Here is a 16,074-nt window from a genome sequence, read left to right as displayed (position 1 = left end):
TGATAGACAGGCCGCCTCGAGTGAATGAAGCCAGCAGGCCTCTTAATCTGTAAGAAGTTTGATCTCTGCCAGGAGTATTTCTATTTCACTGCCTTTTTCCGTTTTGCAGAAATTGCAGATGTCCTGATATGATTCAGTAGCGTCTGTCTGACTAAGCTCTCAGTCAGATATGCAGACATGGCCCTAGTACAGTTTCCAGCAAGACATCCCTGTCTGTTTCCCTTTGACTGGGGGGCTGTGCATCATCCCGCACACTTCTGATCCCCAGTTCACAGAATTTATGTCCTCAGGGGTTCCCGTTAAAACACAGACGGGGCGGTTCAAATGGCCGGCACAGATGGCAACGTCAAAATGAAACACAAGTTGAGGAGTTGAACTCTTAAAACAAAAGGAAACACTTGATCTTTAAAGAGAACCTCTGTCCACACAGCCTTTGTTGTCCTGAACCAAAACTTGCTTATTCTGTCAAACAGGAAATGCTTTTATCTTGTTCAGGAAGATAAACTAATGCGCATCCTTTCCCCCTCCATTGGGCATTATTTCCTTTGAGAAGACGTTTTTTTTTACAGCGTGTGTCAAAGCTGACTTCTTGCTAACCTTTCGAATCTTGACCACAGCAGTAAACCGGTTACAGATTCATGTCTCCTCATGCCCTCCCTTGTCATCCAAGCCCTTAATCTTTACACTGTGCCTCTCTCCCTGAGCGGATATATAAGTATTCATCCAGCTTGGAGGCAGGGGAAATGTGACACAGTTGTATAAGGAGAAATATGGGGTTGTTGGGAAGATCCTATAACCAGTGTTTTATTGGTGAATAGGAAGGGGAGTGCTCTCTTGGAGGAGAGGTCATAAATGTGCTATATCAATATCAATATTCACAATCCCTTTATTGACTTAACTGTTTTGTTACTTGTTGTCGTCCATGATCTTATATCGTAAAATTAGTATGGATATATACATACGTTTTATAACTTAGCTGTTCCTCTGTGTGCAGGAATCTGCTGCTGTTTTTATTTGGACGTGCGCTTGTGACAGATCTGCTCAGTTTACACGGGGAAAACGAGCCGAAACTGTCATTTGTTCAGCTGTTGTCACTAACAGTTGTAGCAGATTGGATTCATTCACAACGTTTTCATCTCAACAATCACCAACTTGTTTAATTGTAGACCTGTCGGGTGTTTGGGAATTGTATTTTTGGCCCGATTCCAGAGTGTGTGCTTGGTGTTCCGGCTCCTTTTGGTGTGTGTTTGTGTATGTGTGAGTTAAACAGATGCAGCCCTCTGCCACTTGCCTCAGGTGTCTCAGAGTGTTTCCACCACTTCCTCTCCCTTTCATCCGCCGCCAATTCACCTGCCAGGTGCAATGACTCAAATAGATACAATGTGCACTCATGCTTTAATACTTTTCTTCTATCAGCTCACACAGTCCCATTAGTGCAAAGACAAACTCAAAGACAAATACAGCCAACACCTGTATCAGTTATATGTTAAAAAAGGACTGTATTTGAAGTTTGCTGTACCATATTATTAATTTTTTGTCTTGTTCTGGAGCTCAGGTTAAAACTAATATGCCTCATGATATCTTAGGAACAAATAGTTCGGATAAGATGGTTTTGGTTTTTATTTTAATCGAGTGAATTTGAAGAACAGTGTGCAGCCGCAAAGCTGGACCCTGGCTGACCGACAAGAGCAGTTCCTGTAATTCAAATGAGGCAAACCTGCTGAGGTGAGGCTTTCCAGTTCCAGTTCTGCAAACTGGGCTGATTGGAAGGATTTCAGCAATTGTCCAGATACAGGGGAGGCCAATCAGGACCGAGTCCAGCTTTGATGCACTGATTGGATGCAGAAACAGCATGTGGATTTCTAGGAAATGCTCTGTAAATTGAACCGCACAAATAAACCCAAATGCAAACACTGTCCTCGCTGAGCACATTTGATCAAAATGTTTATAAGGAGAACAGGATATACTTCGAATGGCTGACATATATAGAAAATATAATGACTGAAAGTGTCTTCAAAGGCTCAGTGTGTAGGATTCAGGGGGGTATGTTGGCAGAAATGGAAGAAAATATTATGAGTCTGTTTTCTTTAATAGATAAAATAAGAATCATGGTTTTTTATAAAGTTAAAGAGCCGTTAAAATCTACATAGGGAGCGGGTCCACGAAGATTACCAAGTTGCATCACCATCTTTCTACAGTAGCCCAGAACAGACAAAACAAACACTGGCTCTACAAGAGCATTGGAAAAACATATATTTTTCTAACATAAAACTGCTTTATTCAGTATTTTATCAGTTTAAATTACCTGGTTTTGGAGAGGACTAGACCTCTGTGGATAATTTGTCTATTAGTAAAAATCTCCTGAACATCTCAAACAATAAAGGTGAGCACACATTAGCATGTGCCAGGCTAGCGGCATGTCTCCGATATGACAAGCACTGTGGGAGAAACACTGATTTGTAAAATTAATTATTCAGTGTTACTTGTTTTAAAGGTCACATATTATCCTCCTGTTCAACAAGTTTATATAGGTTTAAGAGGTCCCCAAAACATGTCTTTGACGTTTGTTGCTAAAAATCCATATATATATTTATATATGCAGTACCAGTCAAGTAAATGGGAAAGTGTGTCCAAACTTTTGACTGGTACTGTATATAGAATAGAAAAGAAAGCCTTTATTATATTGTATATAGATCCCAGGGTACATTTTTTTGTGTTTGGGAGCTGTTTAAATGTGCAATTTGTGGTCTCACTCTGAGTTACTGTTGTTGTTCACAAACTAAAGATTTTAGAGATAACTTTTGTTTAGTTTTTACTGAATATATGAAGGTAAATTGTAAAAGTATAGCACTTATTTTATTGCAATACTGCTTTCTTAAATTAATAATAAAATATTTATATTTCTTTTTTAACTAATTTGTTATATTGTCAAGAATATTGCAAAAATATCGCAAAAATACACTGAATTACGTGATATTATTTCAGGGCCATAACACCCACCGCTATTCCACACCATGTCTGTTTGTTTTGCACAGGAAGAGACCTCCGCTGATAATTCGGCTCCCGGTTAAAACCTCCTGAACAATAAACACTGAAGGAATTCCAACCAGGAGAAATTTCAGCTGCTTGCAGTCTTCAACCACTAGATGTCACTAAACCCTCTAAATCTTACATGCTGTTCCTTTTAATGAAGCATAGGGTATTTTTGTGTTATCAGCTGCTTTGTAAAAGTCTCACGTATTTTAGGAAGAAACTAATTCTCGGAACGTTGTACCACAAAAAATTTAATTTATCAGGAAAGGAGAAAAACAATTTGGGGTTATTCGTGTGTTTTTCACTGAAGGCTGCTTTATTAAAGTGATGGCTCTCGTGAAATTATTGATATGGTGAGCACTTATGGTTTTAATAAGGCCGTGCCAGTTGCCAGAGAGTGGATGATAGAGGTGGCTCCACTTATCGGTGATGAGTACTGGGGGGGGGGGGGGATCACAGCTTCCAATACTAATCTAATACTAATAAAAAATTCTAGAAATCCCTCAGAGACTCACAGAGGGAGACAGGGAGCTTGCTTCAATTGCCACAGGACCCAAAAAAACAAACCCTGTCTTGGTCGATCTTGAGATGTTGTCATTCCATTTGAGGCTGTTGGAGACACTATCCCAGAAAACAGGAACATCTTAGCCATGCTCTGAGCTGTGCGGCTTATTTCGAGAAGTCCCCCGGGGATGTTTCTGGGGAGATGTGCAGGCAGGTTCCAGCATAAAACAATGTTTATCTCAATAATTTTGAGGCTGTTGAGCTCCAAGTTGTTGTTGGCACACCGTGACTCCAGATGGGCCACCTCTCTCTGTGGTAAATGGACTAATTATTCTTGGTGACGATGGCCATCAGAATGGCGTCCTCTGCATATTTTAGCAGGAAACACTTAAGAAGTTTTATACTCATTTATGTTTTTAATGCCTTGGGTTGCTCAGCTGAATAATTCATTATTTATTTCTGCTATAAAGAAGAGATACAGCTTTCATCTGAGGCATAATTAGCGCTGTGCTTTCCAGGTAACAACACCACCAAAAATCATGTGAACAAGATGGGGAATTTGCTGTGAGAGCAGCCAGGAGGATTATCTGGGGCTCATGTTACATTTTCCAGTGCAGGAGTGTTTGTGCTTGTGTTCACTAAATACCATGTGGATGTCGGAGCTCAAACAAACACGCTGTGAACTTACAAATTCAACCGCCCGTTCATCGTCAGTGGAGGTGTTCCACAGGGCACATTTTGACTTCAGAGATTAGAGGCTAGCTTCTGCAGGTTCTTGCTCAGGAAGAGAATTGCTCATGGCCCATAAATATTAATTGAACTGGCCTAGGCTGCAGGAATAACTTATGCAAATTCATAAATTGAGGGCTATTCACCTCAAAGCAATTTGTTGATGAGGTAAGTGGGGATTCGGGTCCTGGCGTACTAAGAGCAGTGAAGAGGGGAAGGCTCCTGGTGGTTCTGCGGTGAGTCTGATACACAAGAGCCCAGTGCCACACACAGTGGAAGTTTGGTGATACTGGGAGATGTGAGTGCACAGTGTTAAGCTGCGGAGAGAGTTTGGACTATTCATGTTAAATGAACTAGAGTCTTCAGTCAGGGACCAAGTCAGTAGAGAATGATGAAATGCAGTGACATTTTCTGCAGATATTCATTGTTCCTAGTGGCTAAATTCTAATAATGTCGTGAGCTCCTGAAGTTTCATCCAACTGGGCCTCAACCCCAACTTGTCAAATACTGACTCTTGGTTGTGGCCCTCGGTGTCAGATACCCACGCACCGAGGCACCTTTTAGCGGCAGTATGAGACACACTGGGCAGCGACACTTTTTGACACTCCAAGCAACATAGCATAGTGTGGGTGGGAGAAGAGATGGATGGGTCAAACAAACTACAGACTTTTACCCGGGAGACTGCTGTTTGTGTCTTGTGTGAAACCAAAAGTCAGTCAAGTTGTTCTAATTTCCAAAAACAACGCTGGAGGGCTTCCTAGAGCATCATAGATTGATGACATATAGGGCAACTGACCAAGTGTTGGTATTTGACGAGCTGGGAGTGAGAATGTGTTGTTTTATCTGGCACCATCATTGGGTCACAGTTTCAATTTAACAATATGACTGATAACAAAATTCCTTCAAAACTAATGACAATTCCAACAGCTTTGATCAGCCTTTGTGTTCAGCCCTAAATAGCAAATGTTAGCATGCTAACAGACTAAGCTAAGATAGTGAACCTGTTATTGCCTGTCTTTTTTACTCCAACATGGAATGAATTACATTCCAGTTGATGTACCTAATTTTGAGTCTTTCATGGTATTTCAACCAAAAATATATTGATTCAGAGCCTGAAAAGGTGGTTCCCTGCTGGAAGCAAAAGTCCTCGTATCAATAGTTGGTCCATGCTTGTTTTCTGGATAAAACAAAATGTCTGTAATAACAGAACAAAAGCTTGCAGGTAATGAATGTGAGCCGCCATCTTGCCAGTACTGTTTACCTCCATTGGTGCAACACCCTCTGTTGTTGACGCATCCTTGATTACAATGGTTCTGCTCAGAGCTAGTGGGAATGCAGGGTGGTTTGATAGATAGCACCGAGGTTCCAAGAATCCTGAATGGAACTGGTTCGAGACCCCGAGCTAATTTAATGAAAAGGGGTATATGAGCATGTTTGCATACTGATGTTTGCCATCAGCTTCAAATCACCACTGTGCCTCAGTACAGCCTCACAGAGCTGCTTACATTAAAGCATTAGCATTAAAAATAAAATTACAAAAAAGTTAAATGCATCCGCAGCTATAAGGAAAGAACCTCTTATGTTTGAGAGCACTGTCTGTCATTTCATGTCTCCTTTGATAGAGCTTGATGTCCTGTCTTCTGCCAGTCAGCTTAGAGAGAGATTTTTCTCTCAACATTAAAAGGGTTCATTTTCCAAAATACTTAATGCTAATTTTGTAAATACAGTTTTTGTAAAGTAAAGGATTATACCTTTTATTCATCGAGTATTACCTTAACCTGCAATTTCACGCTGTCAATCATTTTGCAAGAGCAGGTGTCACTGTTTTTTTTCAGGCAGAGGGTGTTTCACTTCAGGTTAATGCTCCATGTCTTCAGTTGATTTGTGCAATTTGGGACCCGGCCCAGCACACAGAGTCTTTTCAGGCTTCTGGAGCCTTTCCTCAGTTAGAACCAATATGTTGAGTGGTAGAAATGAAGATATTTTCATAGTAAGCAGTTTGGAAAAGTTGGGGACAAATGAGACTATTTTTAAAACTTGTCTGATTCCTGGCAAATTATGTGAAGTTGAAGATTCTGTCTTTGTTGCCAGTGAATTTGTACATCAGAATTGAGGTTTATCCAAATCTGGTGGAAGATGGAGAAAGATTCAGAATATGAATAGTAACAGGGAAACTCAGTGATTGTAGGAAATATGTGAAGCAAAAAGTACACAGATTTTGCAGGTTTCCATATTTGGAGGTCCTGTCAGATTAGTCCATTCAGAGCCCAAAGTCAGACTTGTCAAAGATATTGATGGAACAGTCAGCATTAATTTGTGTTTCTGATTTGTTTCACCGGCAGCTGAAATGGATTCTGACACTGTGGGTGATGTTGGCTGAATGTACTGTGTAACCAAACATTATCACTCAATGTTAAAGCTGCGTTATTTGATTGAAATTCAAGGCCACGAAGCACCTGTTCATTTGATCTACCAAGGACAGCGCTGTGTGTACCCTCACTAAACTGACGCCGAGTATATTCATCAGCAGGCTCTAAACAAAACCTTATTTCTTAACACTGATACACTGTCCATACAAGTTTTGAATCTCTCTCTCTTGGTCTCCTTCACATTTGATATCCTCTCTGGCCCCACATACACCTCTCAAGTTATTTGCTGCAGTCAATATCCATCTTCCCAGCGAGCGACGAGTGTTGGAGAAAAGTTCCTCTCGCAGATCAAATGGTCGGAAATCAAGATGCTTCCTCAGCATGTTCCCTGGCTGGTGACTTTGAAGGAGATTGGCCCTCTCGCTGCGCTCACAGGAGCACCTCAGTCTCTAAAAACAACAAGAACATGGTTTGATTGCATCCAATACTGTGACAATAAAGCAGGTTGGCTGAATGAAAGCCAGACACAGTTTAGTTATCTAAGAAAACTAGAGGAGTGCTGCAGCATCTTACCCTCTCACTTCCTCCTCCTGCTGTGACTGTCTGTCTCAATAAACTGCCTTGCTCTTTCTTAAAAGACTCTCACTCTGTCTCTTCCTCCATCTTTACTCTTCCACATGCATGTAGCTGCATCTGTGTGTCCCTTCTGCTTTGTATTAGTCTTGGAGAGTTCAAGACTCTTACAGTGTATCTTGTCTACTTGTCTGAAGTGAATGCTTTGTGTCAAAATAGAAATTCTGCTCTCTTTGATACAGTAGCTGTTTGTGTGCAGACACACTGGCACATTAATGAACAGTGCTCCCCAAGGAAACATGATAGAGCAACAGGGTTCCTAAGTATTGATTGGAATGACTTTGTGTGACCTCTATCAGCGCTGTGTTTACACAAAAACCTCCCATTATAGAGTCTCCTCGAAAAACTGAAATGTTGGAAGTTAAACTGTTGTTTTTTTCCCCTGCCTGCACTGGATCCATCCATTGTGTTCTCCCACAGGTCCTTTTTGTGCTTAAATGGCTTGATTGTTTTTTGTGCAACTATTTGCTTTATTTGTTTATCCATTTCTACAAGCCCACGCAGCTTTTTTGTGTATTTCACAGCAATGCACCTTTTCGGCCTCAATTGGCAGCTCCAAGAGTTGGACAACCAGCCGGCTTTTGAAAACGGAGGAGTTGGGAAGACGGGGCCCACTCAGTCGAGCATAGTGACAGCTCTGGCTGCTGACGGTGAGCAAATAAAAGACTGGCATCTGAATAAACTAATAATTAACATCCAAACAAGCCTTTACAGTATTAGTGCAACTGTATCCCCTAAAATGCTTTTTGGTTAAGGTCATTGCCATTGATTTTTGAATATTGGGCTAAAATAGTAAACACAGCAAATTGATAGCTTGGCAAAAGCAGGGTGTTGACCAGCTGTTGAGCACACTTCGACAAAAACCTAAAAAAATCAGAAATGAAGCAAATAAAGCTGCGTGTAATTAATGCTTTTTGTAATTAAATGCTAACTTAAAGGAAAAGTGTGTAAGGCAGTGGTTCTCAAATGGTGTGCCGTGGGATTTCGTAATAACCACATATAATAATTGCAATATTTACCTGGGCCTATACAGAAAGTTATGAATGAATTTTTAATTGACTGTATCGCTTTGTTGTGCACACCGATTTCCAAGTAAAGAGGCACCCTAGCTAAAATTGGCACTTACTTCAATTTGATTTCATTTAAAAAACCTTCATGGGGAACTTATTTGTCGCTGTTCACACGTGGGAGTTTTAAGTGTGTAAGTGTCAAAAGCTTTGACTGGCAGCCAGTGTGAGGGATGAGGCCGTGAGTGGGACAATGGATCGCTTTATTGTACAGAGCAAATTAGAACAAAGCACCAGGGAAGACGACCTACCACAGAAAGAAAAGAGAAAGAATACAATGGTCTGCAGACAGTATCAGAAAAGCTACCTGTGTTATTTTTTCTTATTTTTATTGCGTTATGTTGTGATAAGAGTGATAACACATGTTGTAGAAGCTATTGTGCACAGATATAAATACAGGTGTGCTTTGGGCACAGAAAGTTTGAAAACCACTGGTGTAAGGTTTAAAGGGGATTAAGTGGCATCTACCAGTGAGGATTACAGATTTCAGCCAGCTAATACTCATCATGGTTAGGATTCCTTCATTGTTCATTGTTTCAGAGGTTTTTACGGGGAGCTGAATTATCTGCAGAGGGCTCCTCCTCTCCAAAACAAACGATCAGGTGATTCAAACCAGTGAAAACACTGAATAAAGCAATTTAATGTTACAAATCACATCGCGGATGGGCTGCTAGCCCAACACCTGCTAATGTGTGGTCACCTGTTTTCTCTGATAGTTTAAGATCCAGACCTTAAGAAGGTTTTAATCTGGAGCCAACGTATCCGCAAAAGTCTTTCTTTCCAGAACAAACAGATCTGGTGATTTAAAAAGGAAATAACACTGAATAAAGCAGCTTCACGTAAAAAAAAAAGTGTTTTTCTGATACTCTCGTCACTCTCGGAGGGATTGCTAACAGCGGTAGCTGACACGAAAGTTTCAGTGTTTGCTTTGTCCGCTCTGGGTTCTGATCTCCGAGGACGGGGACCCGCTCCCTATGTAGATATAAACGGCTCATTCTGAGGTAACAAAAAAACGGCAAATCTTATTTTCAGGTGATTATTCACTAGAGAAAACATACTTTTAATCTTATATTCCATTTCTGCTAATATACCCCTCTAAATCCTACACACTGAACCTTTTACAAAAAAGGTTAAAGCATTCAAATTAAATCAAGTAAAGGTTCAAATGACGATTAAGAAAGACAAATTACAACAGCAAACCATTTGGCCCCATAAATGACAGAGTGAAATGTATGGTGCTCGATGCCCAGTCAGCCTCTACAGTTTATTGAGATCCTTCACCTTCTGAATATTAATTGACTGGTTCCAGACAGCTTTGTAGTACCTAATCATAATCTCGGAGCATTGTGTATTCAACAACAAGCAAGGCAGGCCATCTCAGCTCACCTTTACAGCAAAAGCCACCAAATTAATCTCTAAGCACACTGTGGTGTTTAGAATGCACGGCCACGAAAGCATTAATTGAGTTGAGCGGGCCAGGCAAAAGCTCAATTGTTTAAACTCGGCTAGATTTAAATCCTCATAAGTACTGCTAATTAAGATAGCATGAGGCAGGTTTTGGACTGTTTAAAGGCAATCAATAGATGGCTATTATTCTCCCCAGAGGTAAACTTGGCTTCCAGTCTTCACTTTGACTGAAGCTAAAGTGACAGGCAATGGCCTCATTACACACGCAACACTGAGGGATGCAAATAACGGAGGCCTGGCACAAACAGATACACTTGCAGCAACAGTATACACAGGTCCACACACTGAAACACTTTTCACGAGACGCAGGAGCAAAGGTTGAGTTGTTATTATGTAGAAGGACGACTCTGCATCATCCACCTAACAAGTTAAAAGTCATTGCCACAGGAAAGAGCACAGCTGCAATCCTTCTACAATAGCACTTTAGAAGGCAAGGACTTTAAAACGCTTTGCAGATTTTTCTTCTTAACAATGAAATCTGTTCTTGTAATTGCACCTTGCAGACTACAGTTTTTCATGTGAGCGTGAGTCACATTAAAAGCGGCCGTTTCTCAATCTTTGGCACTGTAAGGACACAGTTTAAGGACATCATTCGCAAAATTGTTTTGATTTGCTGTTATTGCTCGGGCAAGGTAGCGCTCAGTAGATCTGACAGATTCCATTTAGACCTTATCTGAGATGAGGCCTTACTCTATGAGTCATCAGGACCAGAGTAAAAGATGGGAGATGCGGCCTGTTAGAGTCTTATAAAAAGCCAATTATATCTGGTCATTTTTTTCCAGTGAGCAGTGCATCATGGACCACAGGGAACCATTACTTTTAAACCTGTCTTGCTTGCTCACTGCTCATTTGGAAAAGATATGACTATCTTTATTGTTAAGTCACTGCTTGAATAAAGGCATAAGATCACCGTGGAAGGCAAAAGATAGAATGCAACATTTACCGACATCCAAGGATCAAAGACTTACATAAAAACCAAGATTGCATTTTAGATGTGAAGGTTTTACTGTAGCTGATGGTATGAAAGGATCTGCGATGACTGATTTATGCCATATCACCTTAACTATGCTGTTTTGATTCTGTAACTCCTTGCATGGTCTGGGTTGTGTTTCTGTCTCCTAGGAAGGACTACAGTGCTCCATCAGGAGAACAACTCCATCGATACAGGACAGGTCGACATAGGGAAGAAGGTGGGTCAGAGCGTCCCACCGGGGGTGTTCTGGCGTTCTCAGCTCAGCATGGAACAGCCACGCTTTCTGAAGTTCAACATCTCGGTACAGAAGAACGCACTGATTGGAGTCTATGGACGAAAGGGTCTGGCGCCATCTCACACGCAGGTAAAATAAAACGTTTTTAAATTATGTTCATCACTTTAAAAGTAAAGACACTAGTAAACTGACACCTTGTGACTCTTTAAACTGAAACCCTAACTTTTGAATGAAAAAATCAACATATTTTTCTTGCAAATGAAAAACATTCATTTATAAGCAAGAAAATGCCTCTTTTCTTCTTCAGCAACAGGCTTACTTGGTCTGGTTCTGTCTCAGCCCATCGGAAATCTATATGATGACAATAAACCTCTGGGAGCAAGGGCCAATTTTTGGGGCTAATGTGGTGTAGCCAGCAGATATCTGAGCCAAGGCCTCCTTTTTTCGTGGGGGGGGCTAATAAAATGTTAACCCATTGTCAGACATAGCCGATGGGCCTCTGTCTTTCCACACAGATTGTGTATCTGCTGTTCAAACATTATTGGTCAGTACCACTCGGACTATAAACCAAAACCAGAACACTTCCAATACCAAAATCTTGTCCTGTCATTGAGAAATTAGGTCTGACCAGCAGCTTACTGTTAGATAAATGGAAAACTTGGATAGATATTCTGTGTTTCAAAGGCAAAAGACTTTTACTTCATTTTGAAAAGTAAAGATCAGCTCTATTGTGGACAAATATCCTGTGTTGCTTTTTGTTGAAAACAGTGGATGAAAAGTTCTGAGCAAACTGAGGCAAAATCCCGCAACTTCACCAAACGTTCTCTGGTGTTGTTTAATTGCACTTAGAATGCTTTGTTTACCCATGCATGAAGTTACTGTTTTTGGAGTTGCAATTGGGTGGGTAAGGAAAAAAAGGGTTAGGACACCTTATTAATTTGCCGGCAGTCCAAAGGCAGACACCAAAACAACTCTCAAGTAATTTTCTCAGTTCTGCTCTCTGGTGATTTAGGTCTTTTGCATTTGTAGGGCAGCATTGCTGTCGGGTTGACATTACTGGGTCAGTTCATTGACCTTAATCATAAAAATAATTTGTGGGTTAATCACTACAAGGGACCCCTTTCACGTTAAAGGTCTAGTGTGTAGGATTTGGTGGCATCTAGCAGTGAGGTTGCAGATTGCAACTAACTGAAGCAAGCCTGTAGGAGAACTACAGTGGCCGATGCAAAAACGTGAATGGCCCTATCTTGAGCAAGTGTCTGATTGTGTTCTGGGCTATTGTAGAAACAACATGGCAGACTGCGTGTCTTATTCTAAGTCAATGAAAACACAATGATTCTTGGTTTCAGGTGTTTTTACTCTATGAAAACATAGTTATGAGTGTAATATTTAATATCTGCCAGTATACCCCTTTAAATCCTACACACTGGACCTTTGAACATAGTCATGTGATCAATTGTTATTTTAAGAAATTAGCAGCTTTTAGGATTTAAAGAGGCCATTTTTCTGCATCTTATAGAAGCCTATTTCTAGGTGGAATTGGCACTGTGAATTTAGGTAAAAAAAAAAAAAAAAAGGTAAAAACATATTGTTTAATAGGGCTCTTTGTCTGCCCTTATGAGGTCCCCTAATTTGAATTCATGACATGTATGCATTTGCAAATTAGAACCGGGCACTAGTTTATTTTCAGTTTTCTCCTCTCAGCTTCGATTTGCCTGTGTGGGCATGCACGTCTTTCACTTCCACTAAACGTCTGCCATTTGCAAATTGAAGTGTTTCTAAAATGCCTGATGTGTCACTTGAATGACATTTCTGGGCATCCGAATGTCCGATGTCTGGTGATGGTGATGGAAGCACTCAGACAATGGCTATTTTCCACCACACTTGACTGCAAAAGCTCTTAGCTTCACCTTCTTGACATTCTCTCTTAGTAAAGATGGGCTTCACTCAAGTGTAGACAGTTAGGGCCACTCTTTGACGGAAGGAAGTCAGATGCGAGTGACAACAGGTGAGCTGGATTGCACTTTCAAGGTGAAAAAAGGAAGTCCAACAAAATCAAAGACCAAAGGGTACTAATTAACAAGACACTACTTTTATGTCTCCGGCAATTGTTGTACAGACACTCAAGCTTGTCAATGCTGGACATTGTGTCCATTGTGGCCACCTCTAAATTACATACTGTTCAGGGACCAGGGGCACGAATCAATGCATTTACTTAACTGAGCATGAAAGACCCCAATGAGAGATATTGACTGTTCGTCGTATTCACAGCTTGGAAGACAAGACAACATTTAAGTGCAACAGCTTTTCCACCTTTCTCAAACATAGACTTCCTCCGTCTGCTATTGAATGTCTGTCCACGCTGATACAAACCAAACAAGTTAGAAGAAACAAACTTTTGTAGTTTATTTCCCAAGAATTTACAATCAGTTGGTATCAATTGCTGGGCTAAGTTCACTCAATCTAAAGTCTAGAGAATTTGCAGGCTGTGAGCGTTCCCCCTCTGTCCGTGGGGCATCCGGCAGTCTCTCCACGCTTGGTCTCTTGCCTGTTATTCACTGGTATTGTTGGATTGAGATGAGTTGGGGGGCTTTCACACCGCCTAATCGAGATGTATGCACTTGGCCAGGAGGTTTAGGGCTCGTGGGATGAACTGTTTTATTACTTCCCCCTCAAGCCAACAACACAAAGAAGTCAACTTCCGCCAGGTTAATATCCCTCCCCTGCCCCCCTGCTCTACTCAAAGGGGTTTAAATCACAGTGTTGACTTCACCTGCCCCTCGCATAATGCTCTCTTTCCTATCGTTTGCAAGTCAACAGAAAGGTTGCCTGGGTCCGTGTTTGTCACATTCCTGAGCATTAAATCCTGTTTTAATGTATTTCCTCGTCCCTTTTCTTTCAGCTGTTTCGAGGTTCATTGTGTTTCTGTGAAACTGGCTGTCGTGCACGTACTGATTTAAAGCTGCAATAATTAATTTTTGGCCAGAAGACAAAGAAGAGCTCAATAACAAGATGACAGATGGAAAGCGCAGACATATGATCAGCTTATTCAGTTGTTTTGCCTTAAGTGTTTCTGACTTACAAATCAGACAGAAATGGAGCTACACCAGCATCCATCAGGAGTTGTGTTTCTGCCCACCTGATGAATGTTAGTCCAACATTTACTCTTCTTTCAGCTCTGCTTTTGTCTCCAACAACTCTTGAGAAAACAATATCTACTTCTTTAGCAGCTACCAGCAGGTTTCTATCTTTGTCTGTTTGCCGTTTGGTGCTAGGCAGGTAGTGCACAGCGAGTTAATCACTTTTTTTTTTTTTTTCTGAGAACGGCTTGCTGCTGCCTCTGGAAATTGGTTGGTTGGTGAGGGGTTGTTTTGATTTTATTGCAGGCCATGAAACCGATGCAATGAGCTGAAAGAAGCTAAAAAGCTCAATAGAGATGTGGATTTAGGTCGAAACTGGTCATTTATTCTGGGGTCCTGTGGATTTTTAGAAAGTCTTAAAAGGCATTGAAGTCATGACATTTTAGGCGTTTTTGCCACAAAATGGGGGTGGAGTGCAAGAGGTTAAAAGGCATTGAAGTCATTATCTAAAAATCAGGCCTTCAGTGGTATTAAAATGTCTTCAATCAATCTTTCTAAAGTGATAATGCTAAGACGTGGTAAGAAGAATTTTATTCATCTTCTTTTGAGTAATTTACCAAATTCCTCTCGCAATAACGTCACACAGATCAGAATAGTGAAACCTACATCACGATCAACTGTCTGCTAGTTAGCTGTCACTGTACTCTGAACGACATGGGGAAATACAGATTGAACAAAAATGAACTATTTAACCAGGATTTCTCATTATGGCTGAAACAAATATGGGGCACAGCATACAAGGCAATGCAAAAACCTTTGAAATACACAATGTGGGAATCAAGGTAATGGAATTTCAGCATGCAGAGTAAGAAACACAAAATCGCCAAGGACACCACCAACAAACGTCAGATACATCCTAGTTCTGTTGATGTTGGTTTTTGTTCTTCTTTTCTTTACTTTTTGTTATTGTGAAATTGGTGTAAAATTTCATTCTGAGTGGCATTAAAAAGTCCTAAATCTAACTCGCCTCAAGCCGTAGGGCCTTAAAAATATTAATTAATACAGCTTTGAAAAAAACAAACGAAGGGTTCATTTGCAAAAATGAATATCTGTTTTTTATTTATTTTCCTAAAATCATGTTTTATGTTTGTGTGTGTGTGTGTGTACAAACCAGGGGATATCAGTCAAACTGGTATTGTTTGTTTTGATATCCCAAAGTTTTTAAATTTTAATAAATGATTTTTTTTTTTTTAATTTAATATGCATTCAAAGGAATATGAGTCAAACTGGTGTATTCAGTTTAAGAATGGCTCTTATCTAGTTTTCAAATGTTAAATGGTTATTGGTAGTTGGTAGTGCGATTTTTGGGGCTCATTTCCTATTTTCTGTTTTTAATTTTTTATGAGGAAAAAATTTTTTAAGTACCAACATTTCTTGAATGTTCCCATATTTTATTATTCTAAGGGCAGACTCTTGCTGATCTGCTACAGAAATATTTTGTTTTTTGCTTGAATTTTTATCATTTGACACATCACTTTAAACTGGTTATTCTTACAAATCTGGCATTTTTCAGTCAAAAATCAATGGCTGAGCAGTTCATTAAAGCTCTCTGCAACAGCCTCATCATTAGATTTAAATCTAAGCTCTTCTGAAAAACCAGCCACAGTGCCGATCTGTATGCATCACAGTCTGACTCTCTTCCACCCTGAGTCTTCACTATGGGCTCAGTACATCTGCGTAGCTAACAACTGCCTCAGCCAAGGGATGTGTCTGCATCTGCTGTGCTCCTCTGCAGCCTATAGCCTGTTTGGGGGGATAGCTGGTATGTGTTACACTGTTTTGTGCTGCAGTGCTCTGTACCCTACAGCCTCACTCAAAATGAGGCTCAGGTGTTGAGCAGGTGCAATGAGAGCAGATGCGCCGCTTTACTCGTTTCACTTGGCAGGAATGACTCGTTACTCCTTGTTTACCCCGTAAATCAACG

The 16,074-nt window shown here is 40.5% G+C and overlaps 1 protein-coding gene across 1 annotated transcript in view; it reads left to right on the top strand.

Annotated features, from left to right (window-relative positions):
- si:dkey-237h12.3 (teneurin-3) overlaps positions 1 to 16,074 on the top strand; it is a 188,527-nt gene that overhangs the window by 98,425 nt on the left and 74,028 nt on the right. Inside the window, exons 6-7 of the mRNA XM_050042122.1 lie at positions 7,793 to 7,918; positions 10,925 to 11,139. Of these exons, the coding sequence (XP_049898079.1) occupies positions 7,793 to 7,918; positions 10,925 to 11,139 (341 nt within the window). The remainder of the gene's footprint in view (positions 1 to 7,792; positions 7,919 to 10,924; positions 11,140 to 16,074) is intronic.

Source organism: Epinephelus moara, chromosome 4, assembly GCF_006386435.1.
Source record: "Epinephelus moara isolate mb chromosome 4, YSFRI_EMoa_1.0, whole genome shotgun sequence".
NCBI lineage: Eukaryota > Metazoa > Chordata > Actinopteri > Perciformes > Serranidae > Epinephelus > Epinephelus moara.
Note: the sequence above shows the minus strand (reverse complement) of the source record. Positions and strands in the feature narration are given on the sequence as shown.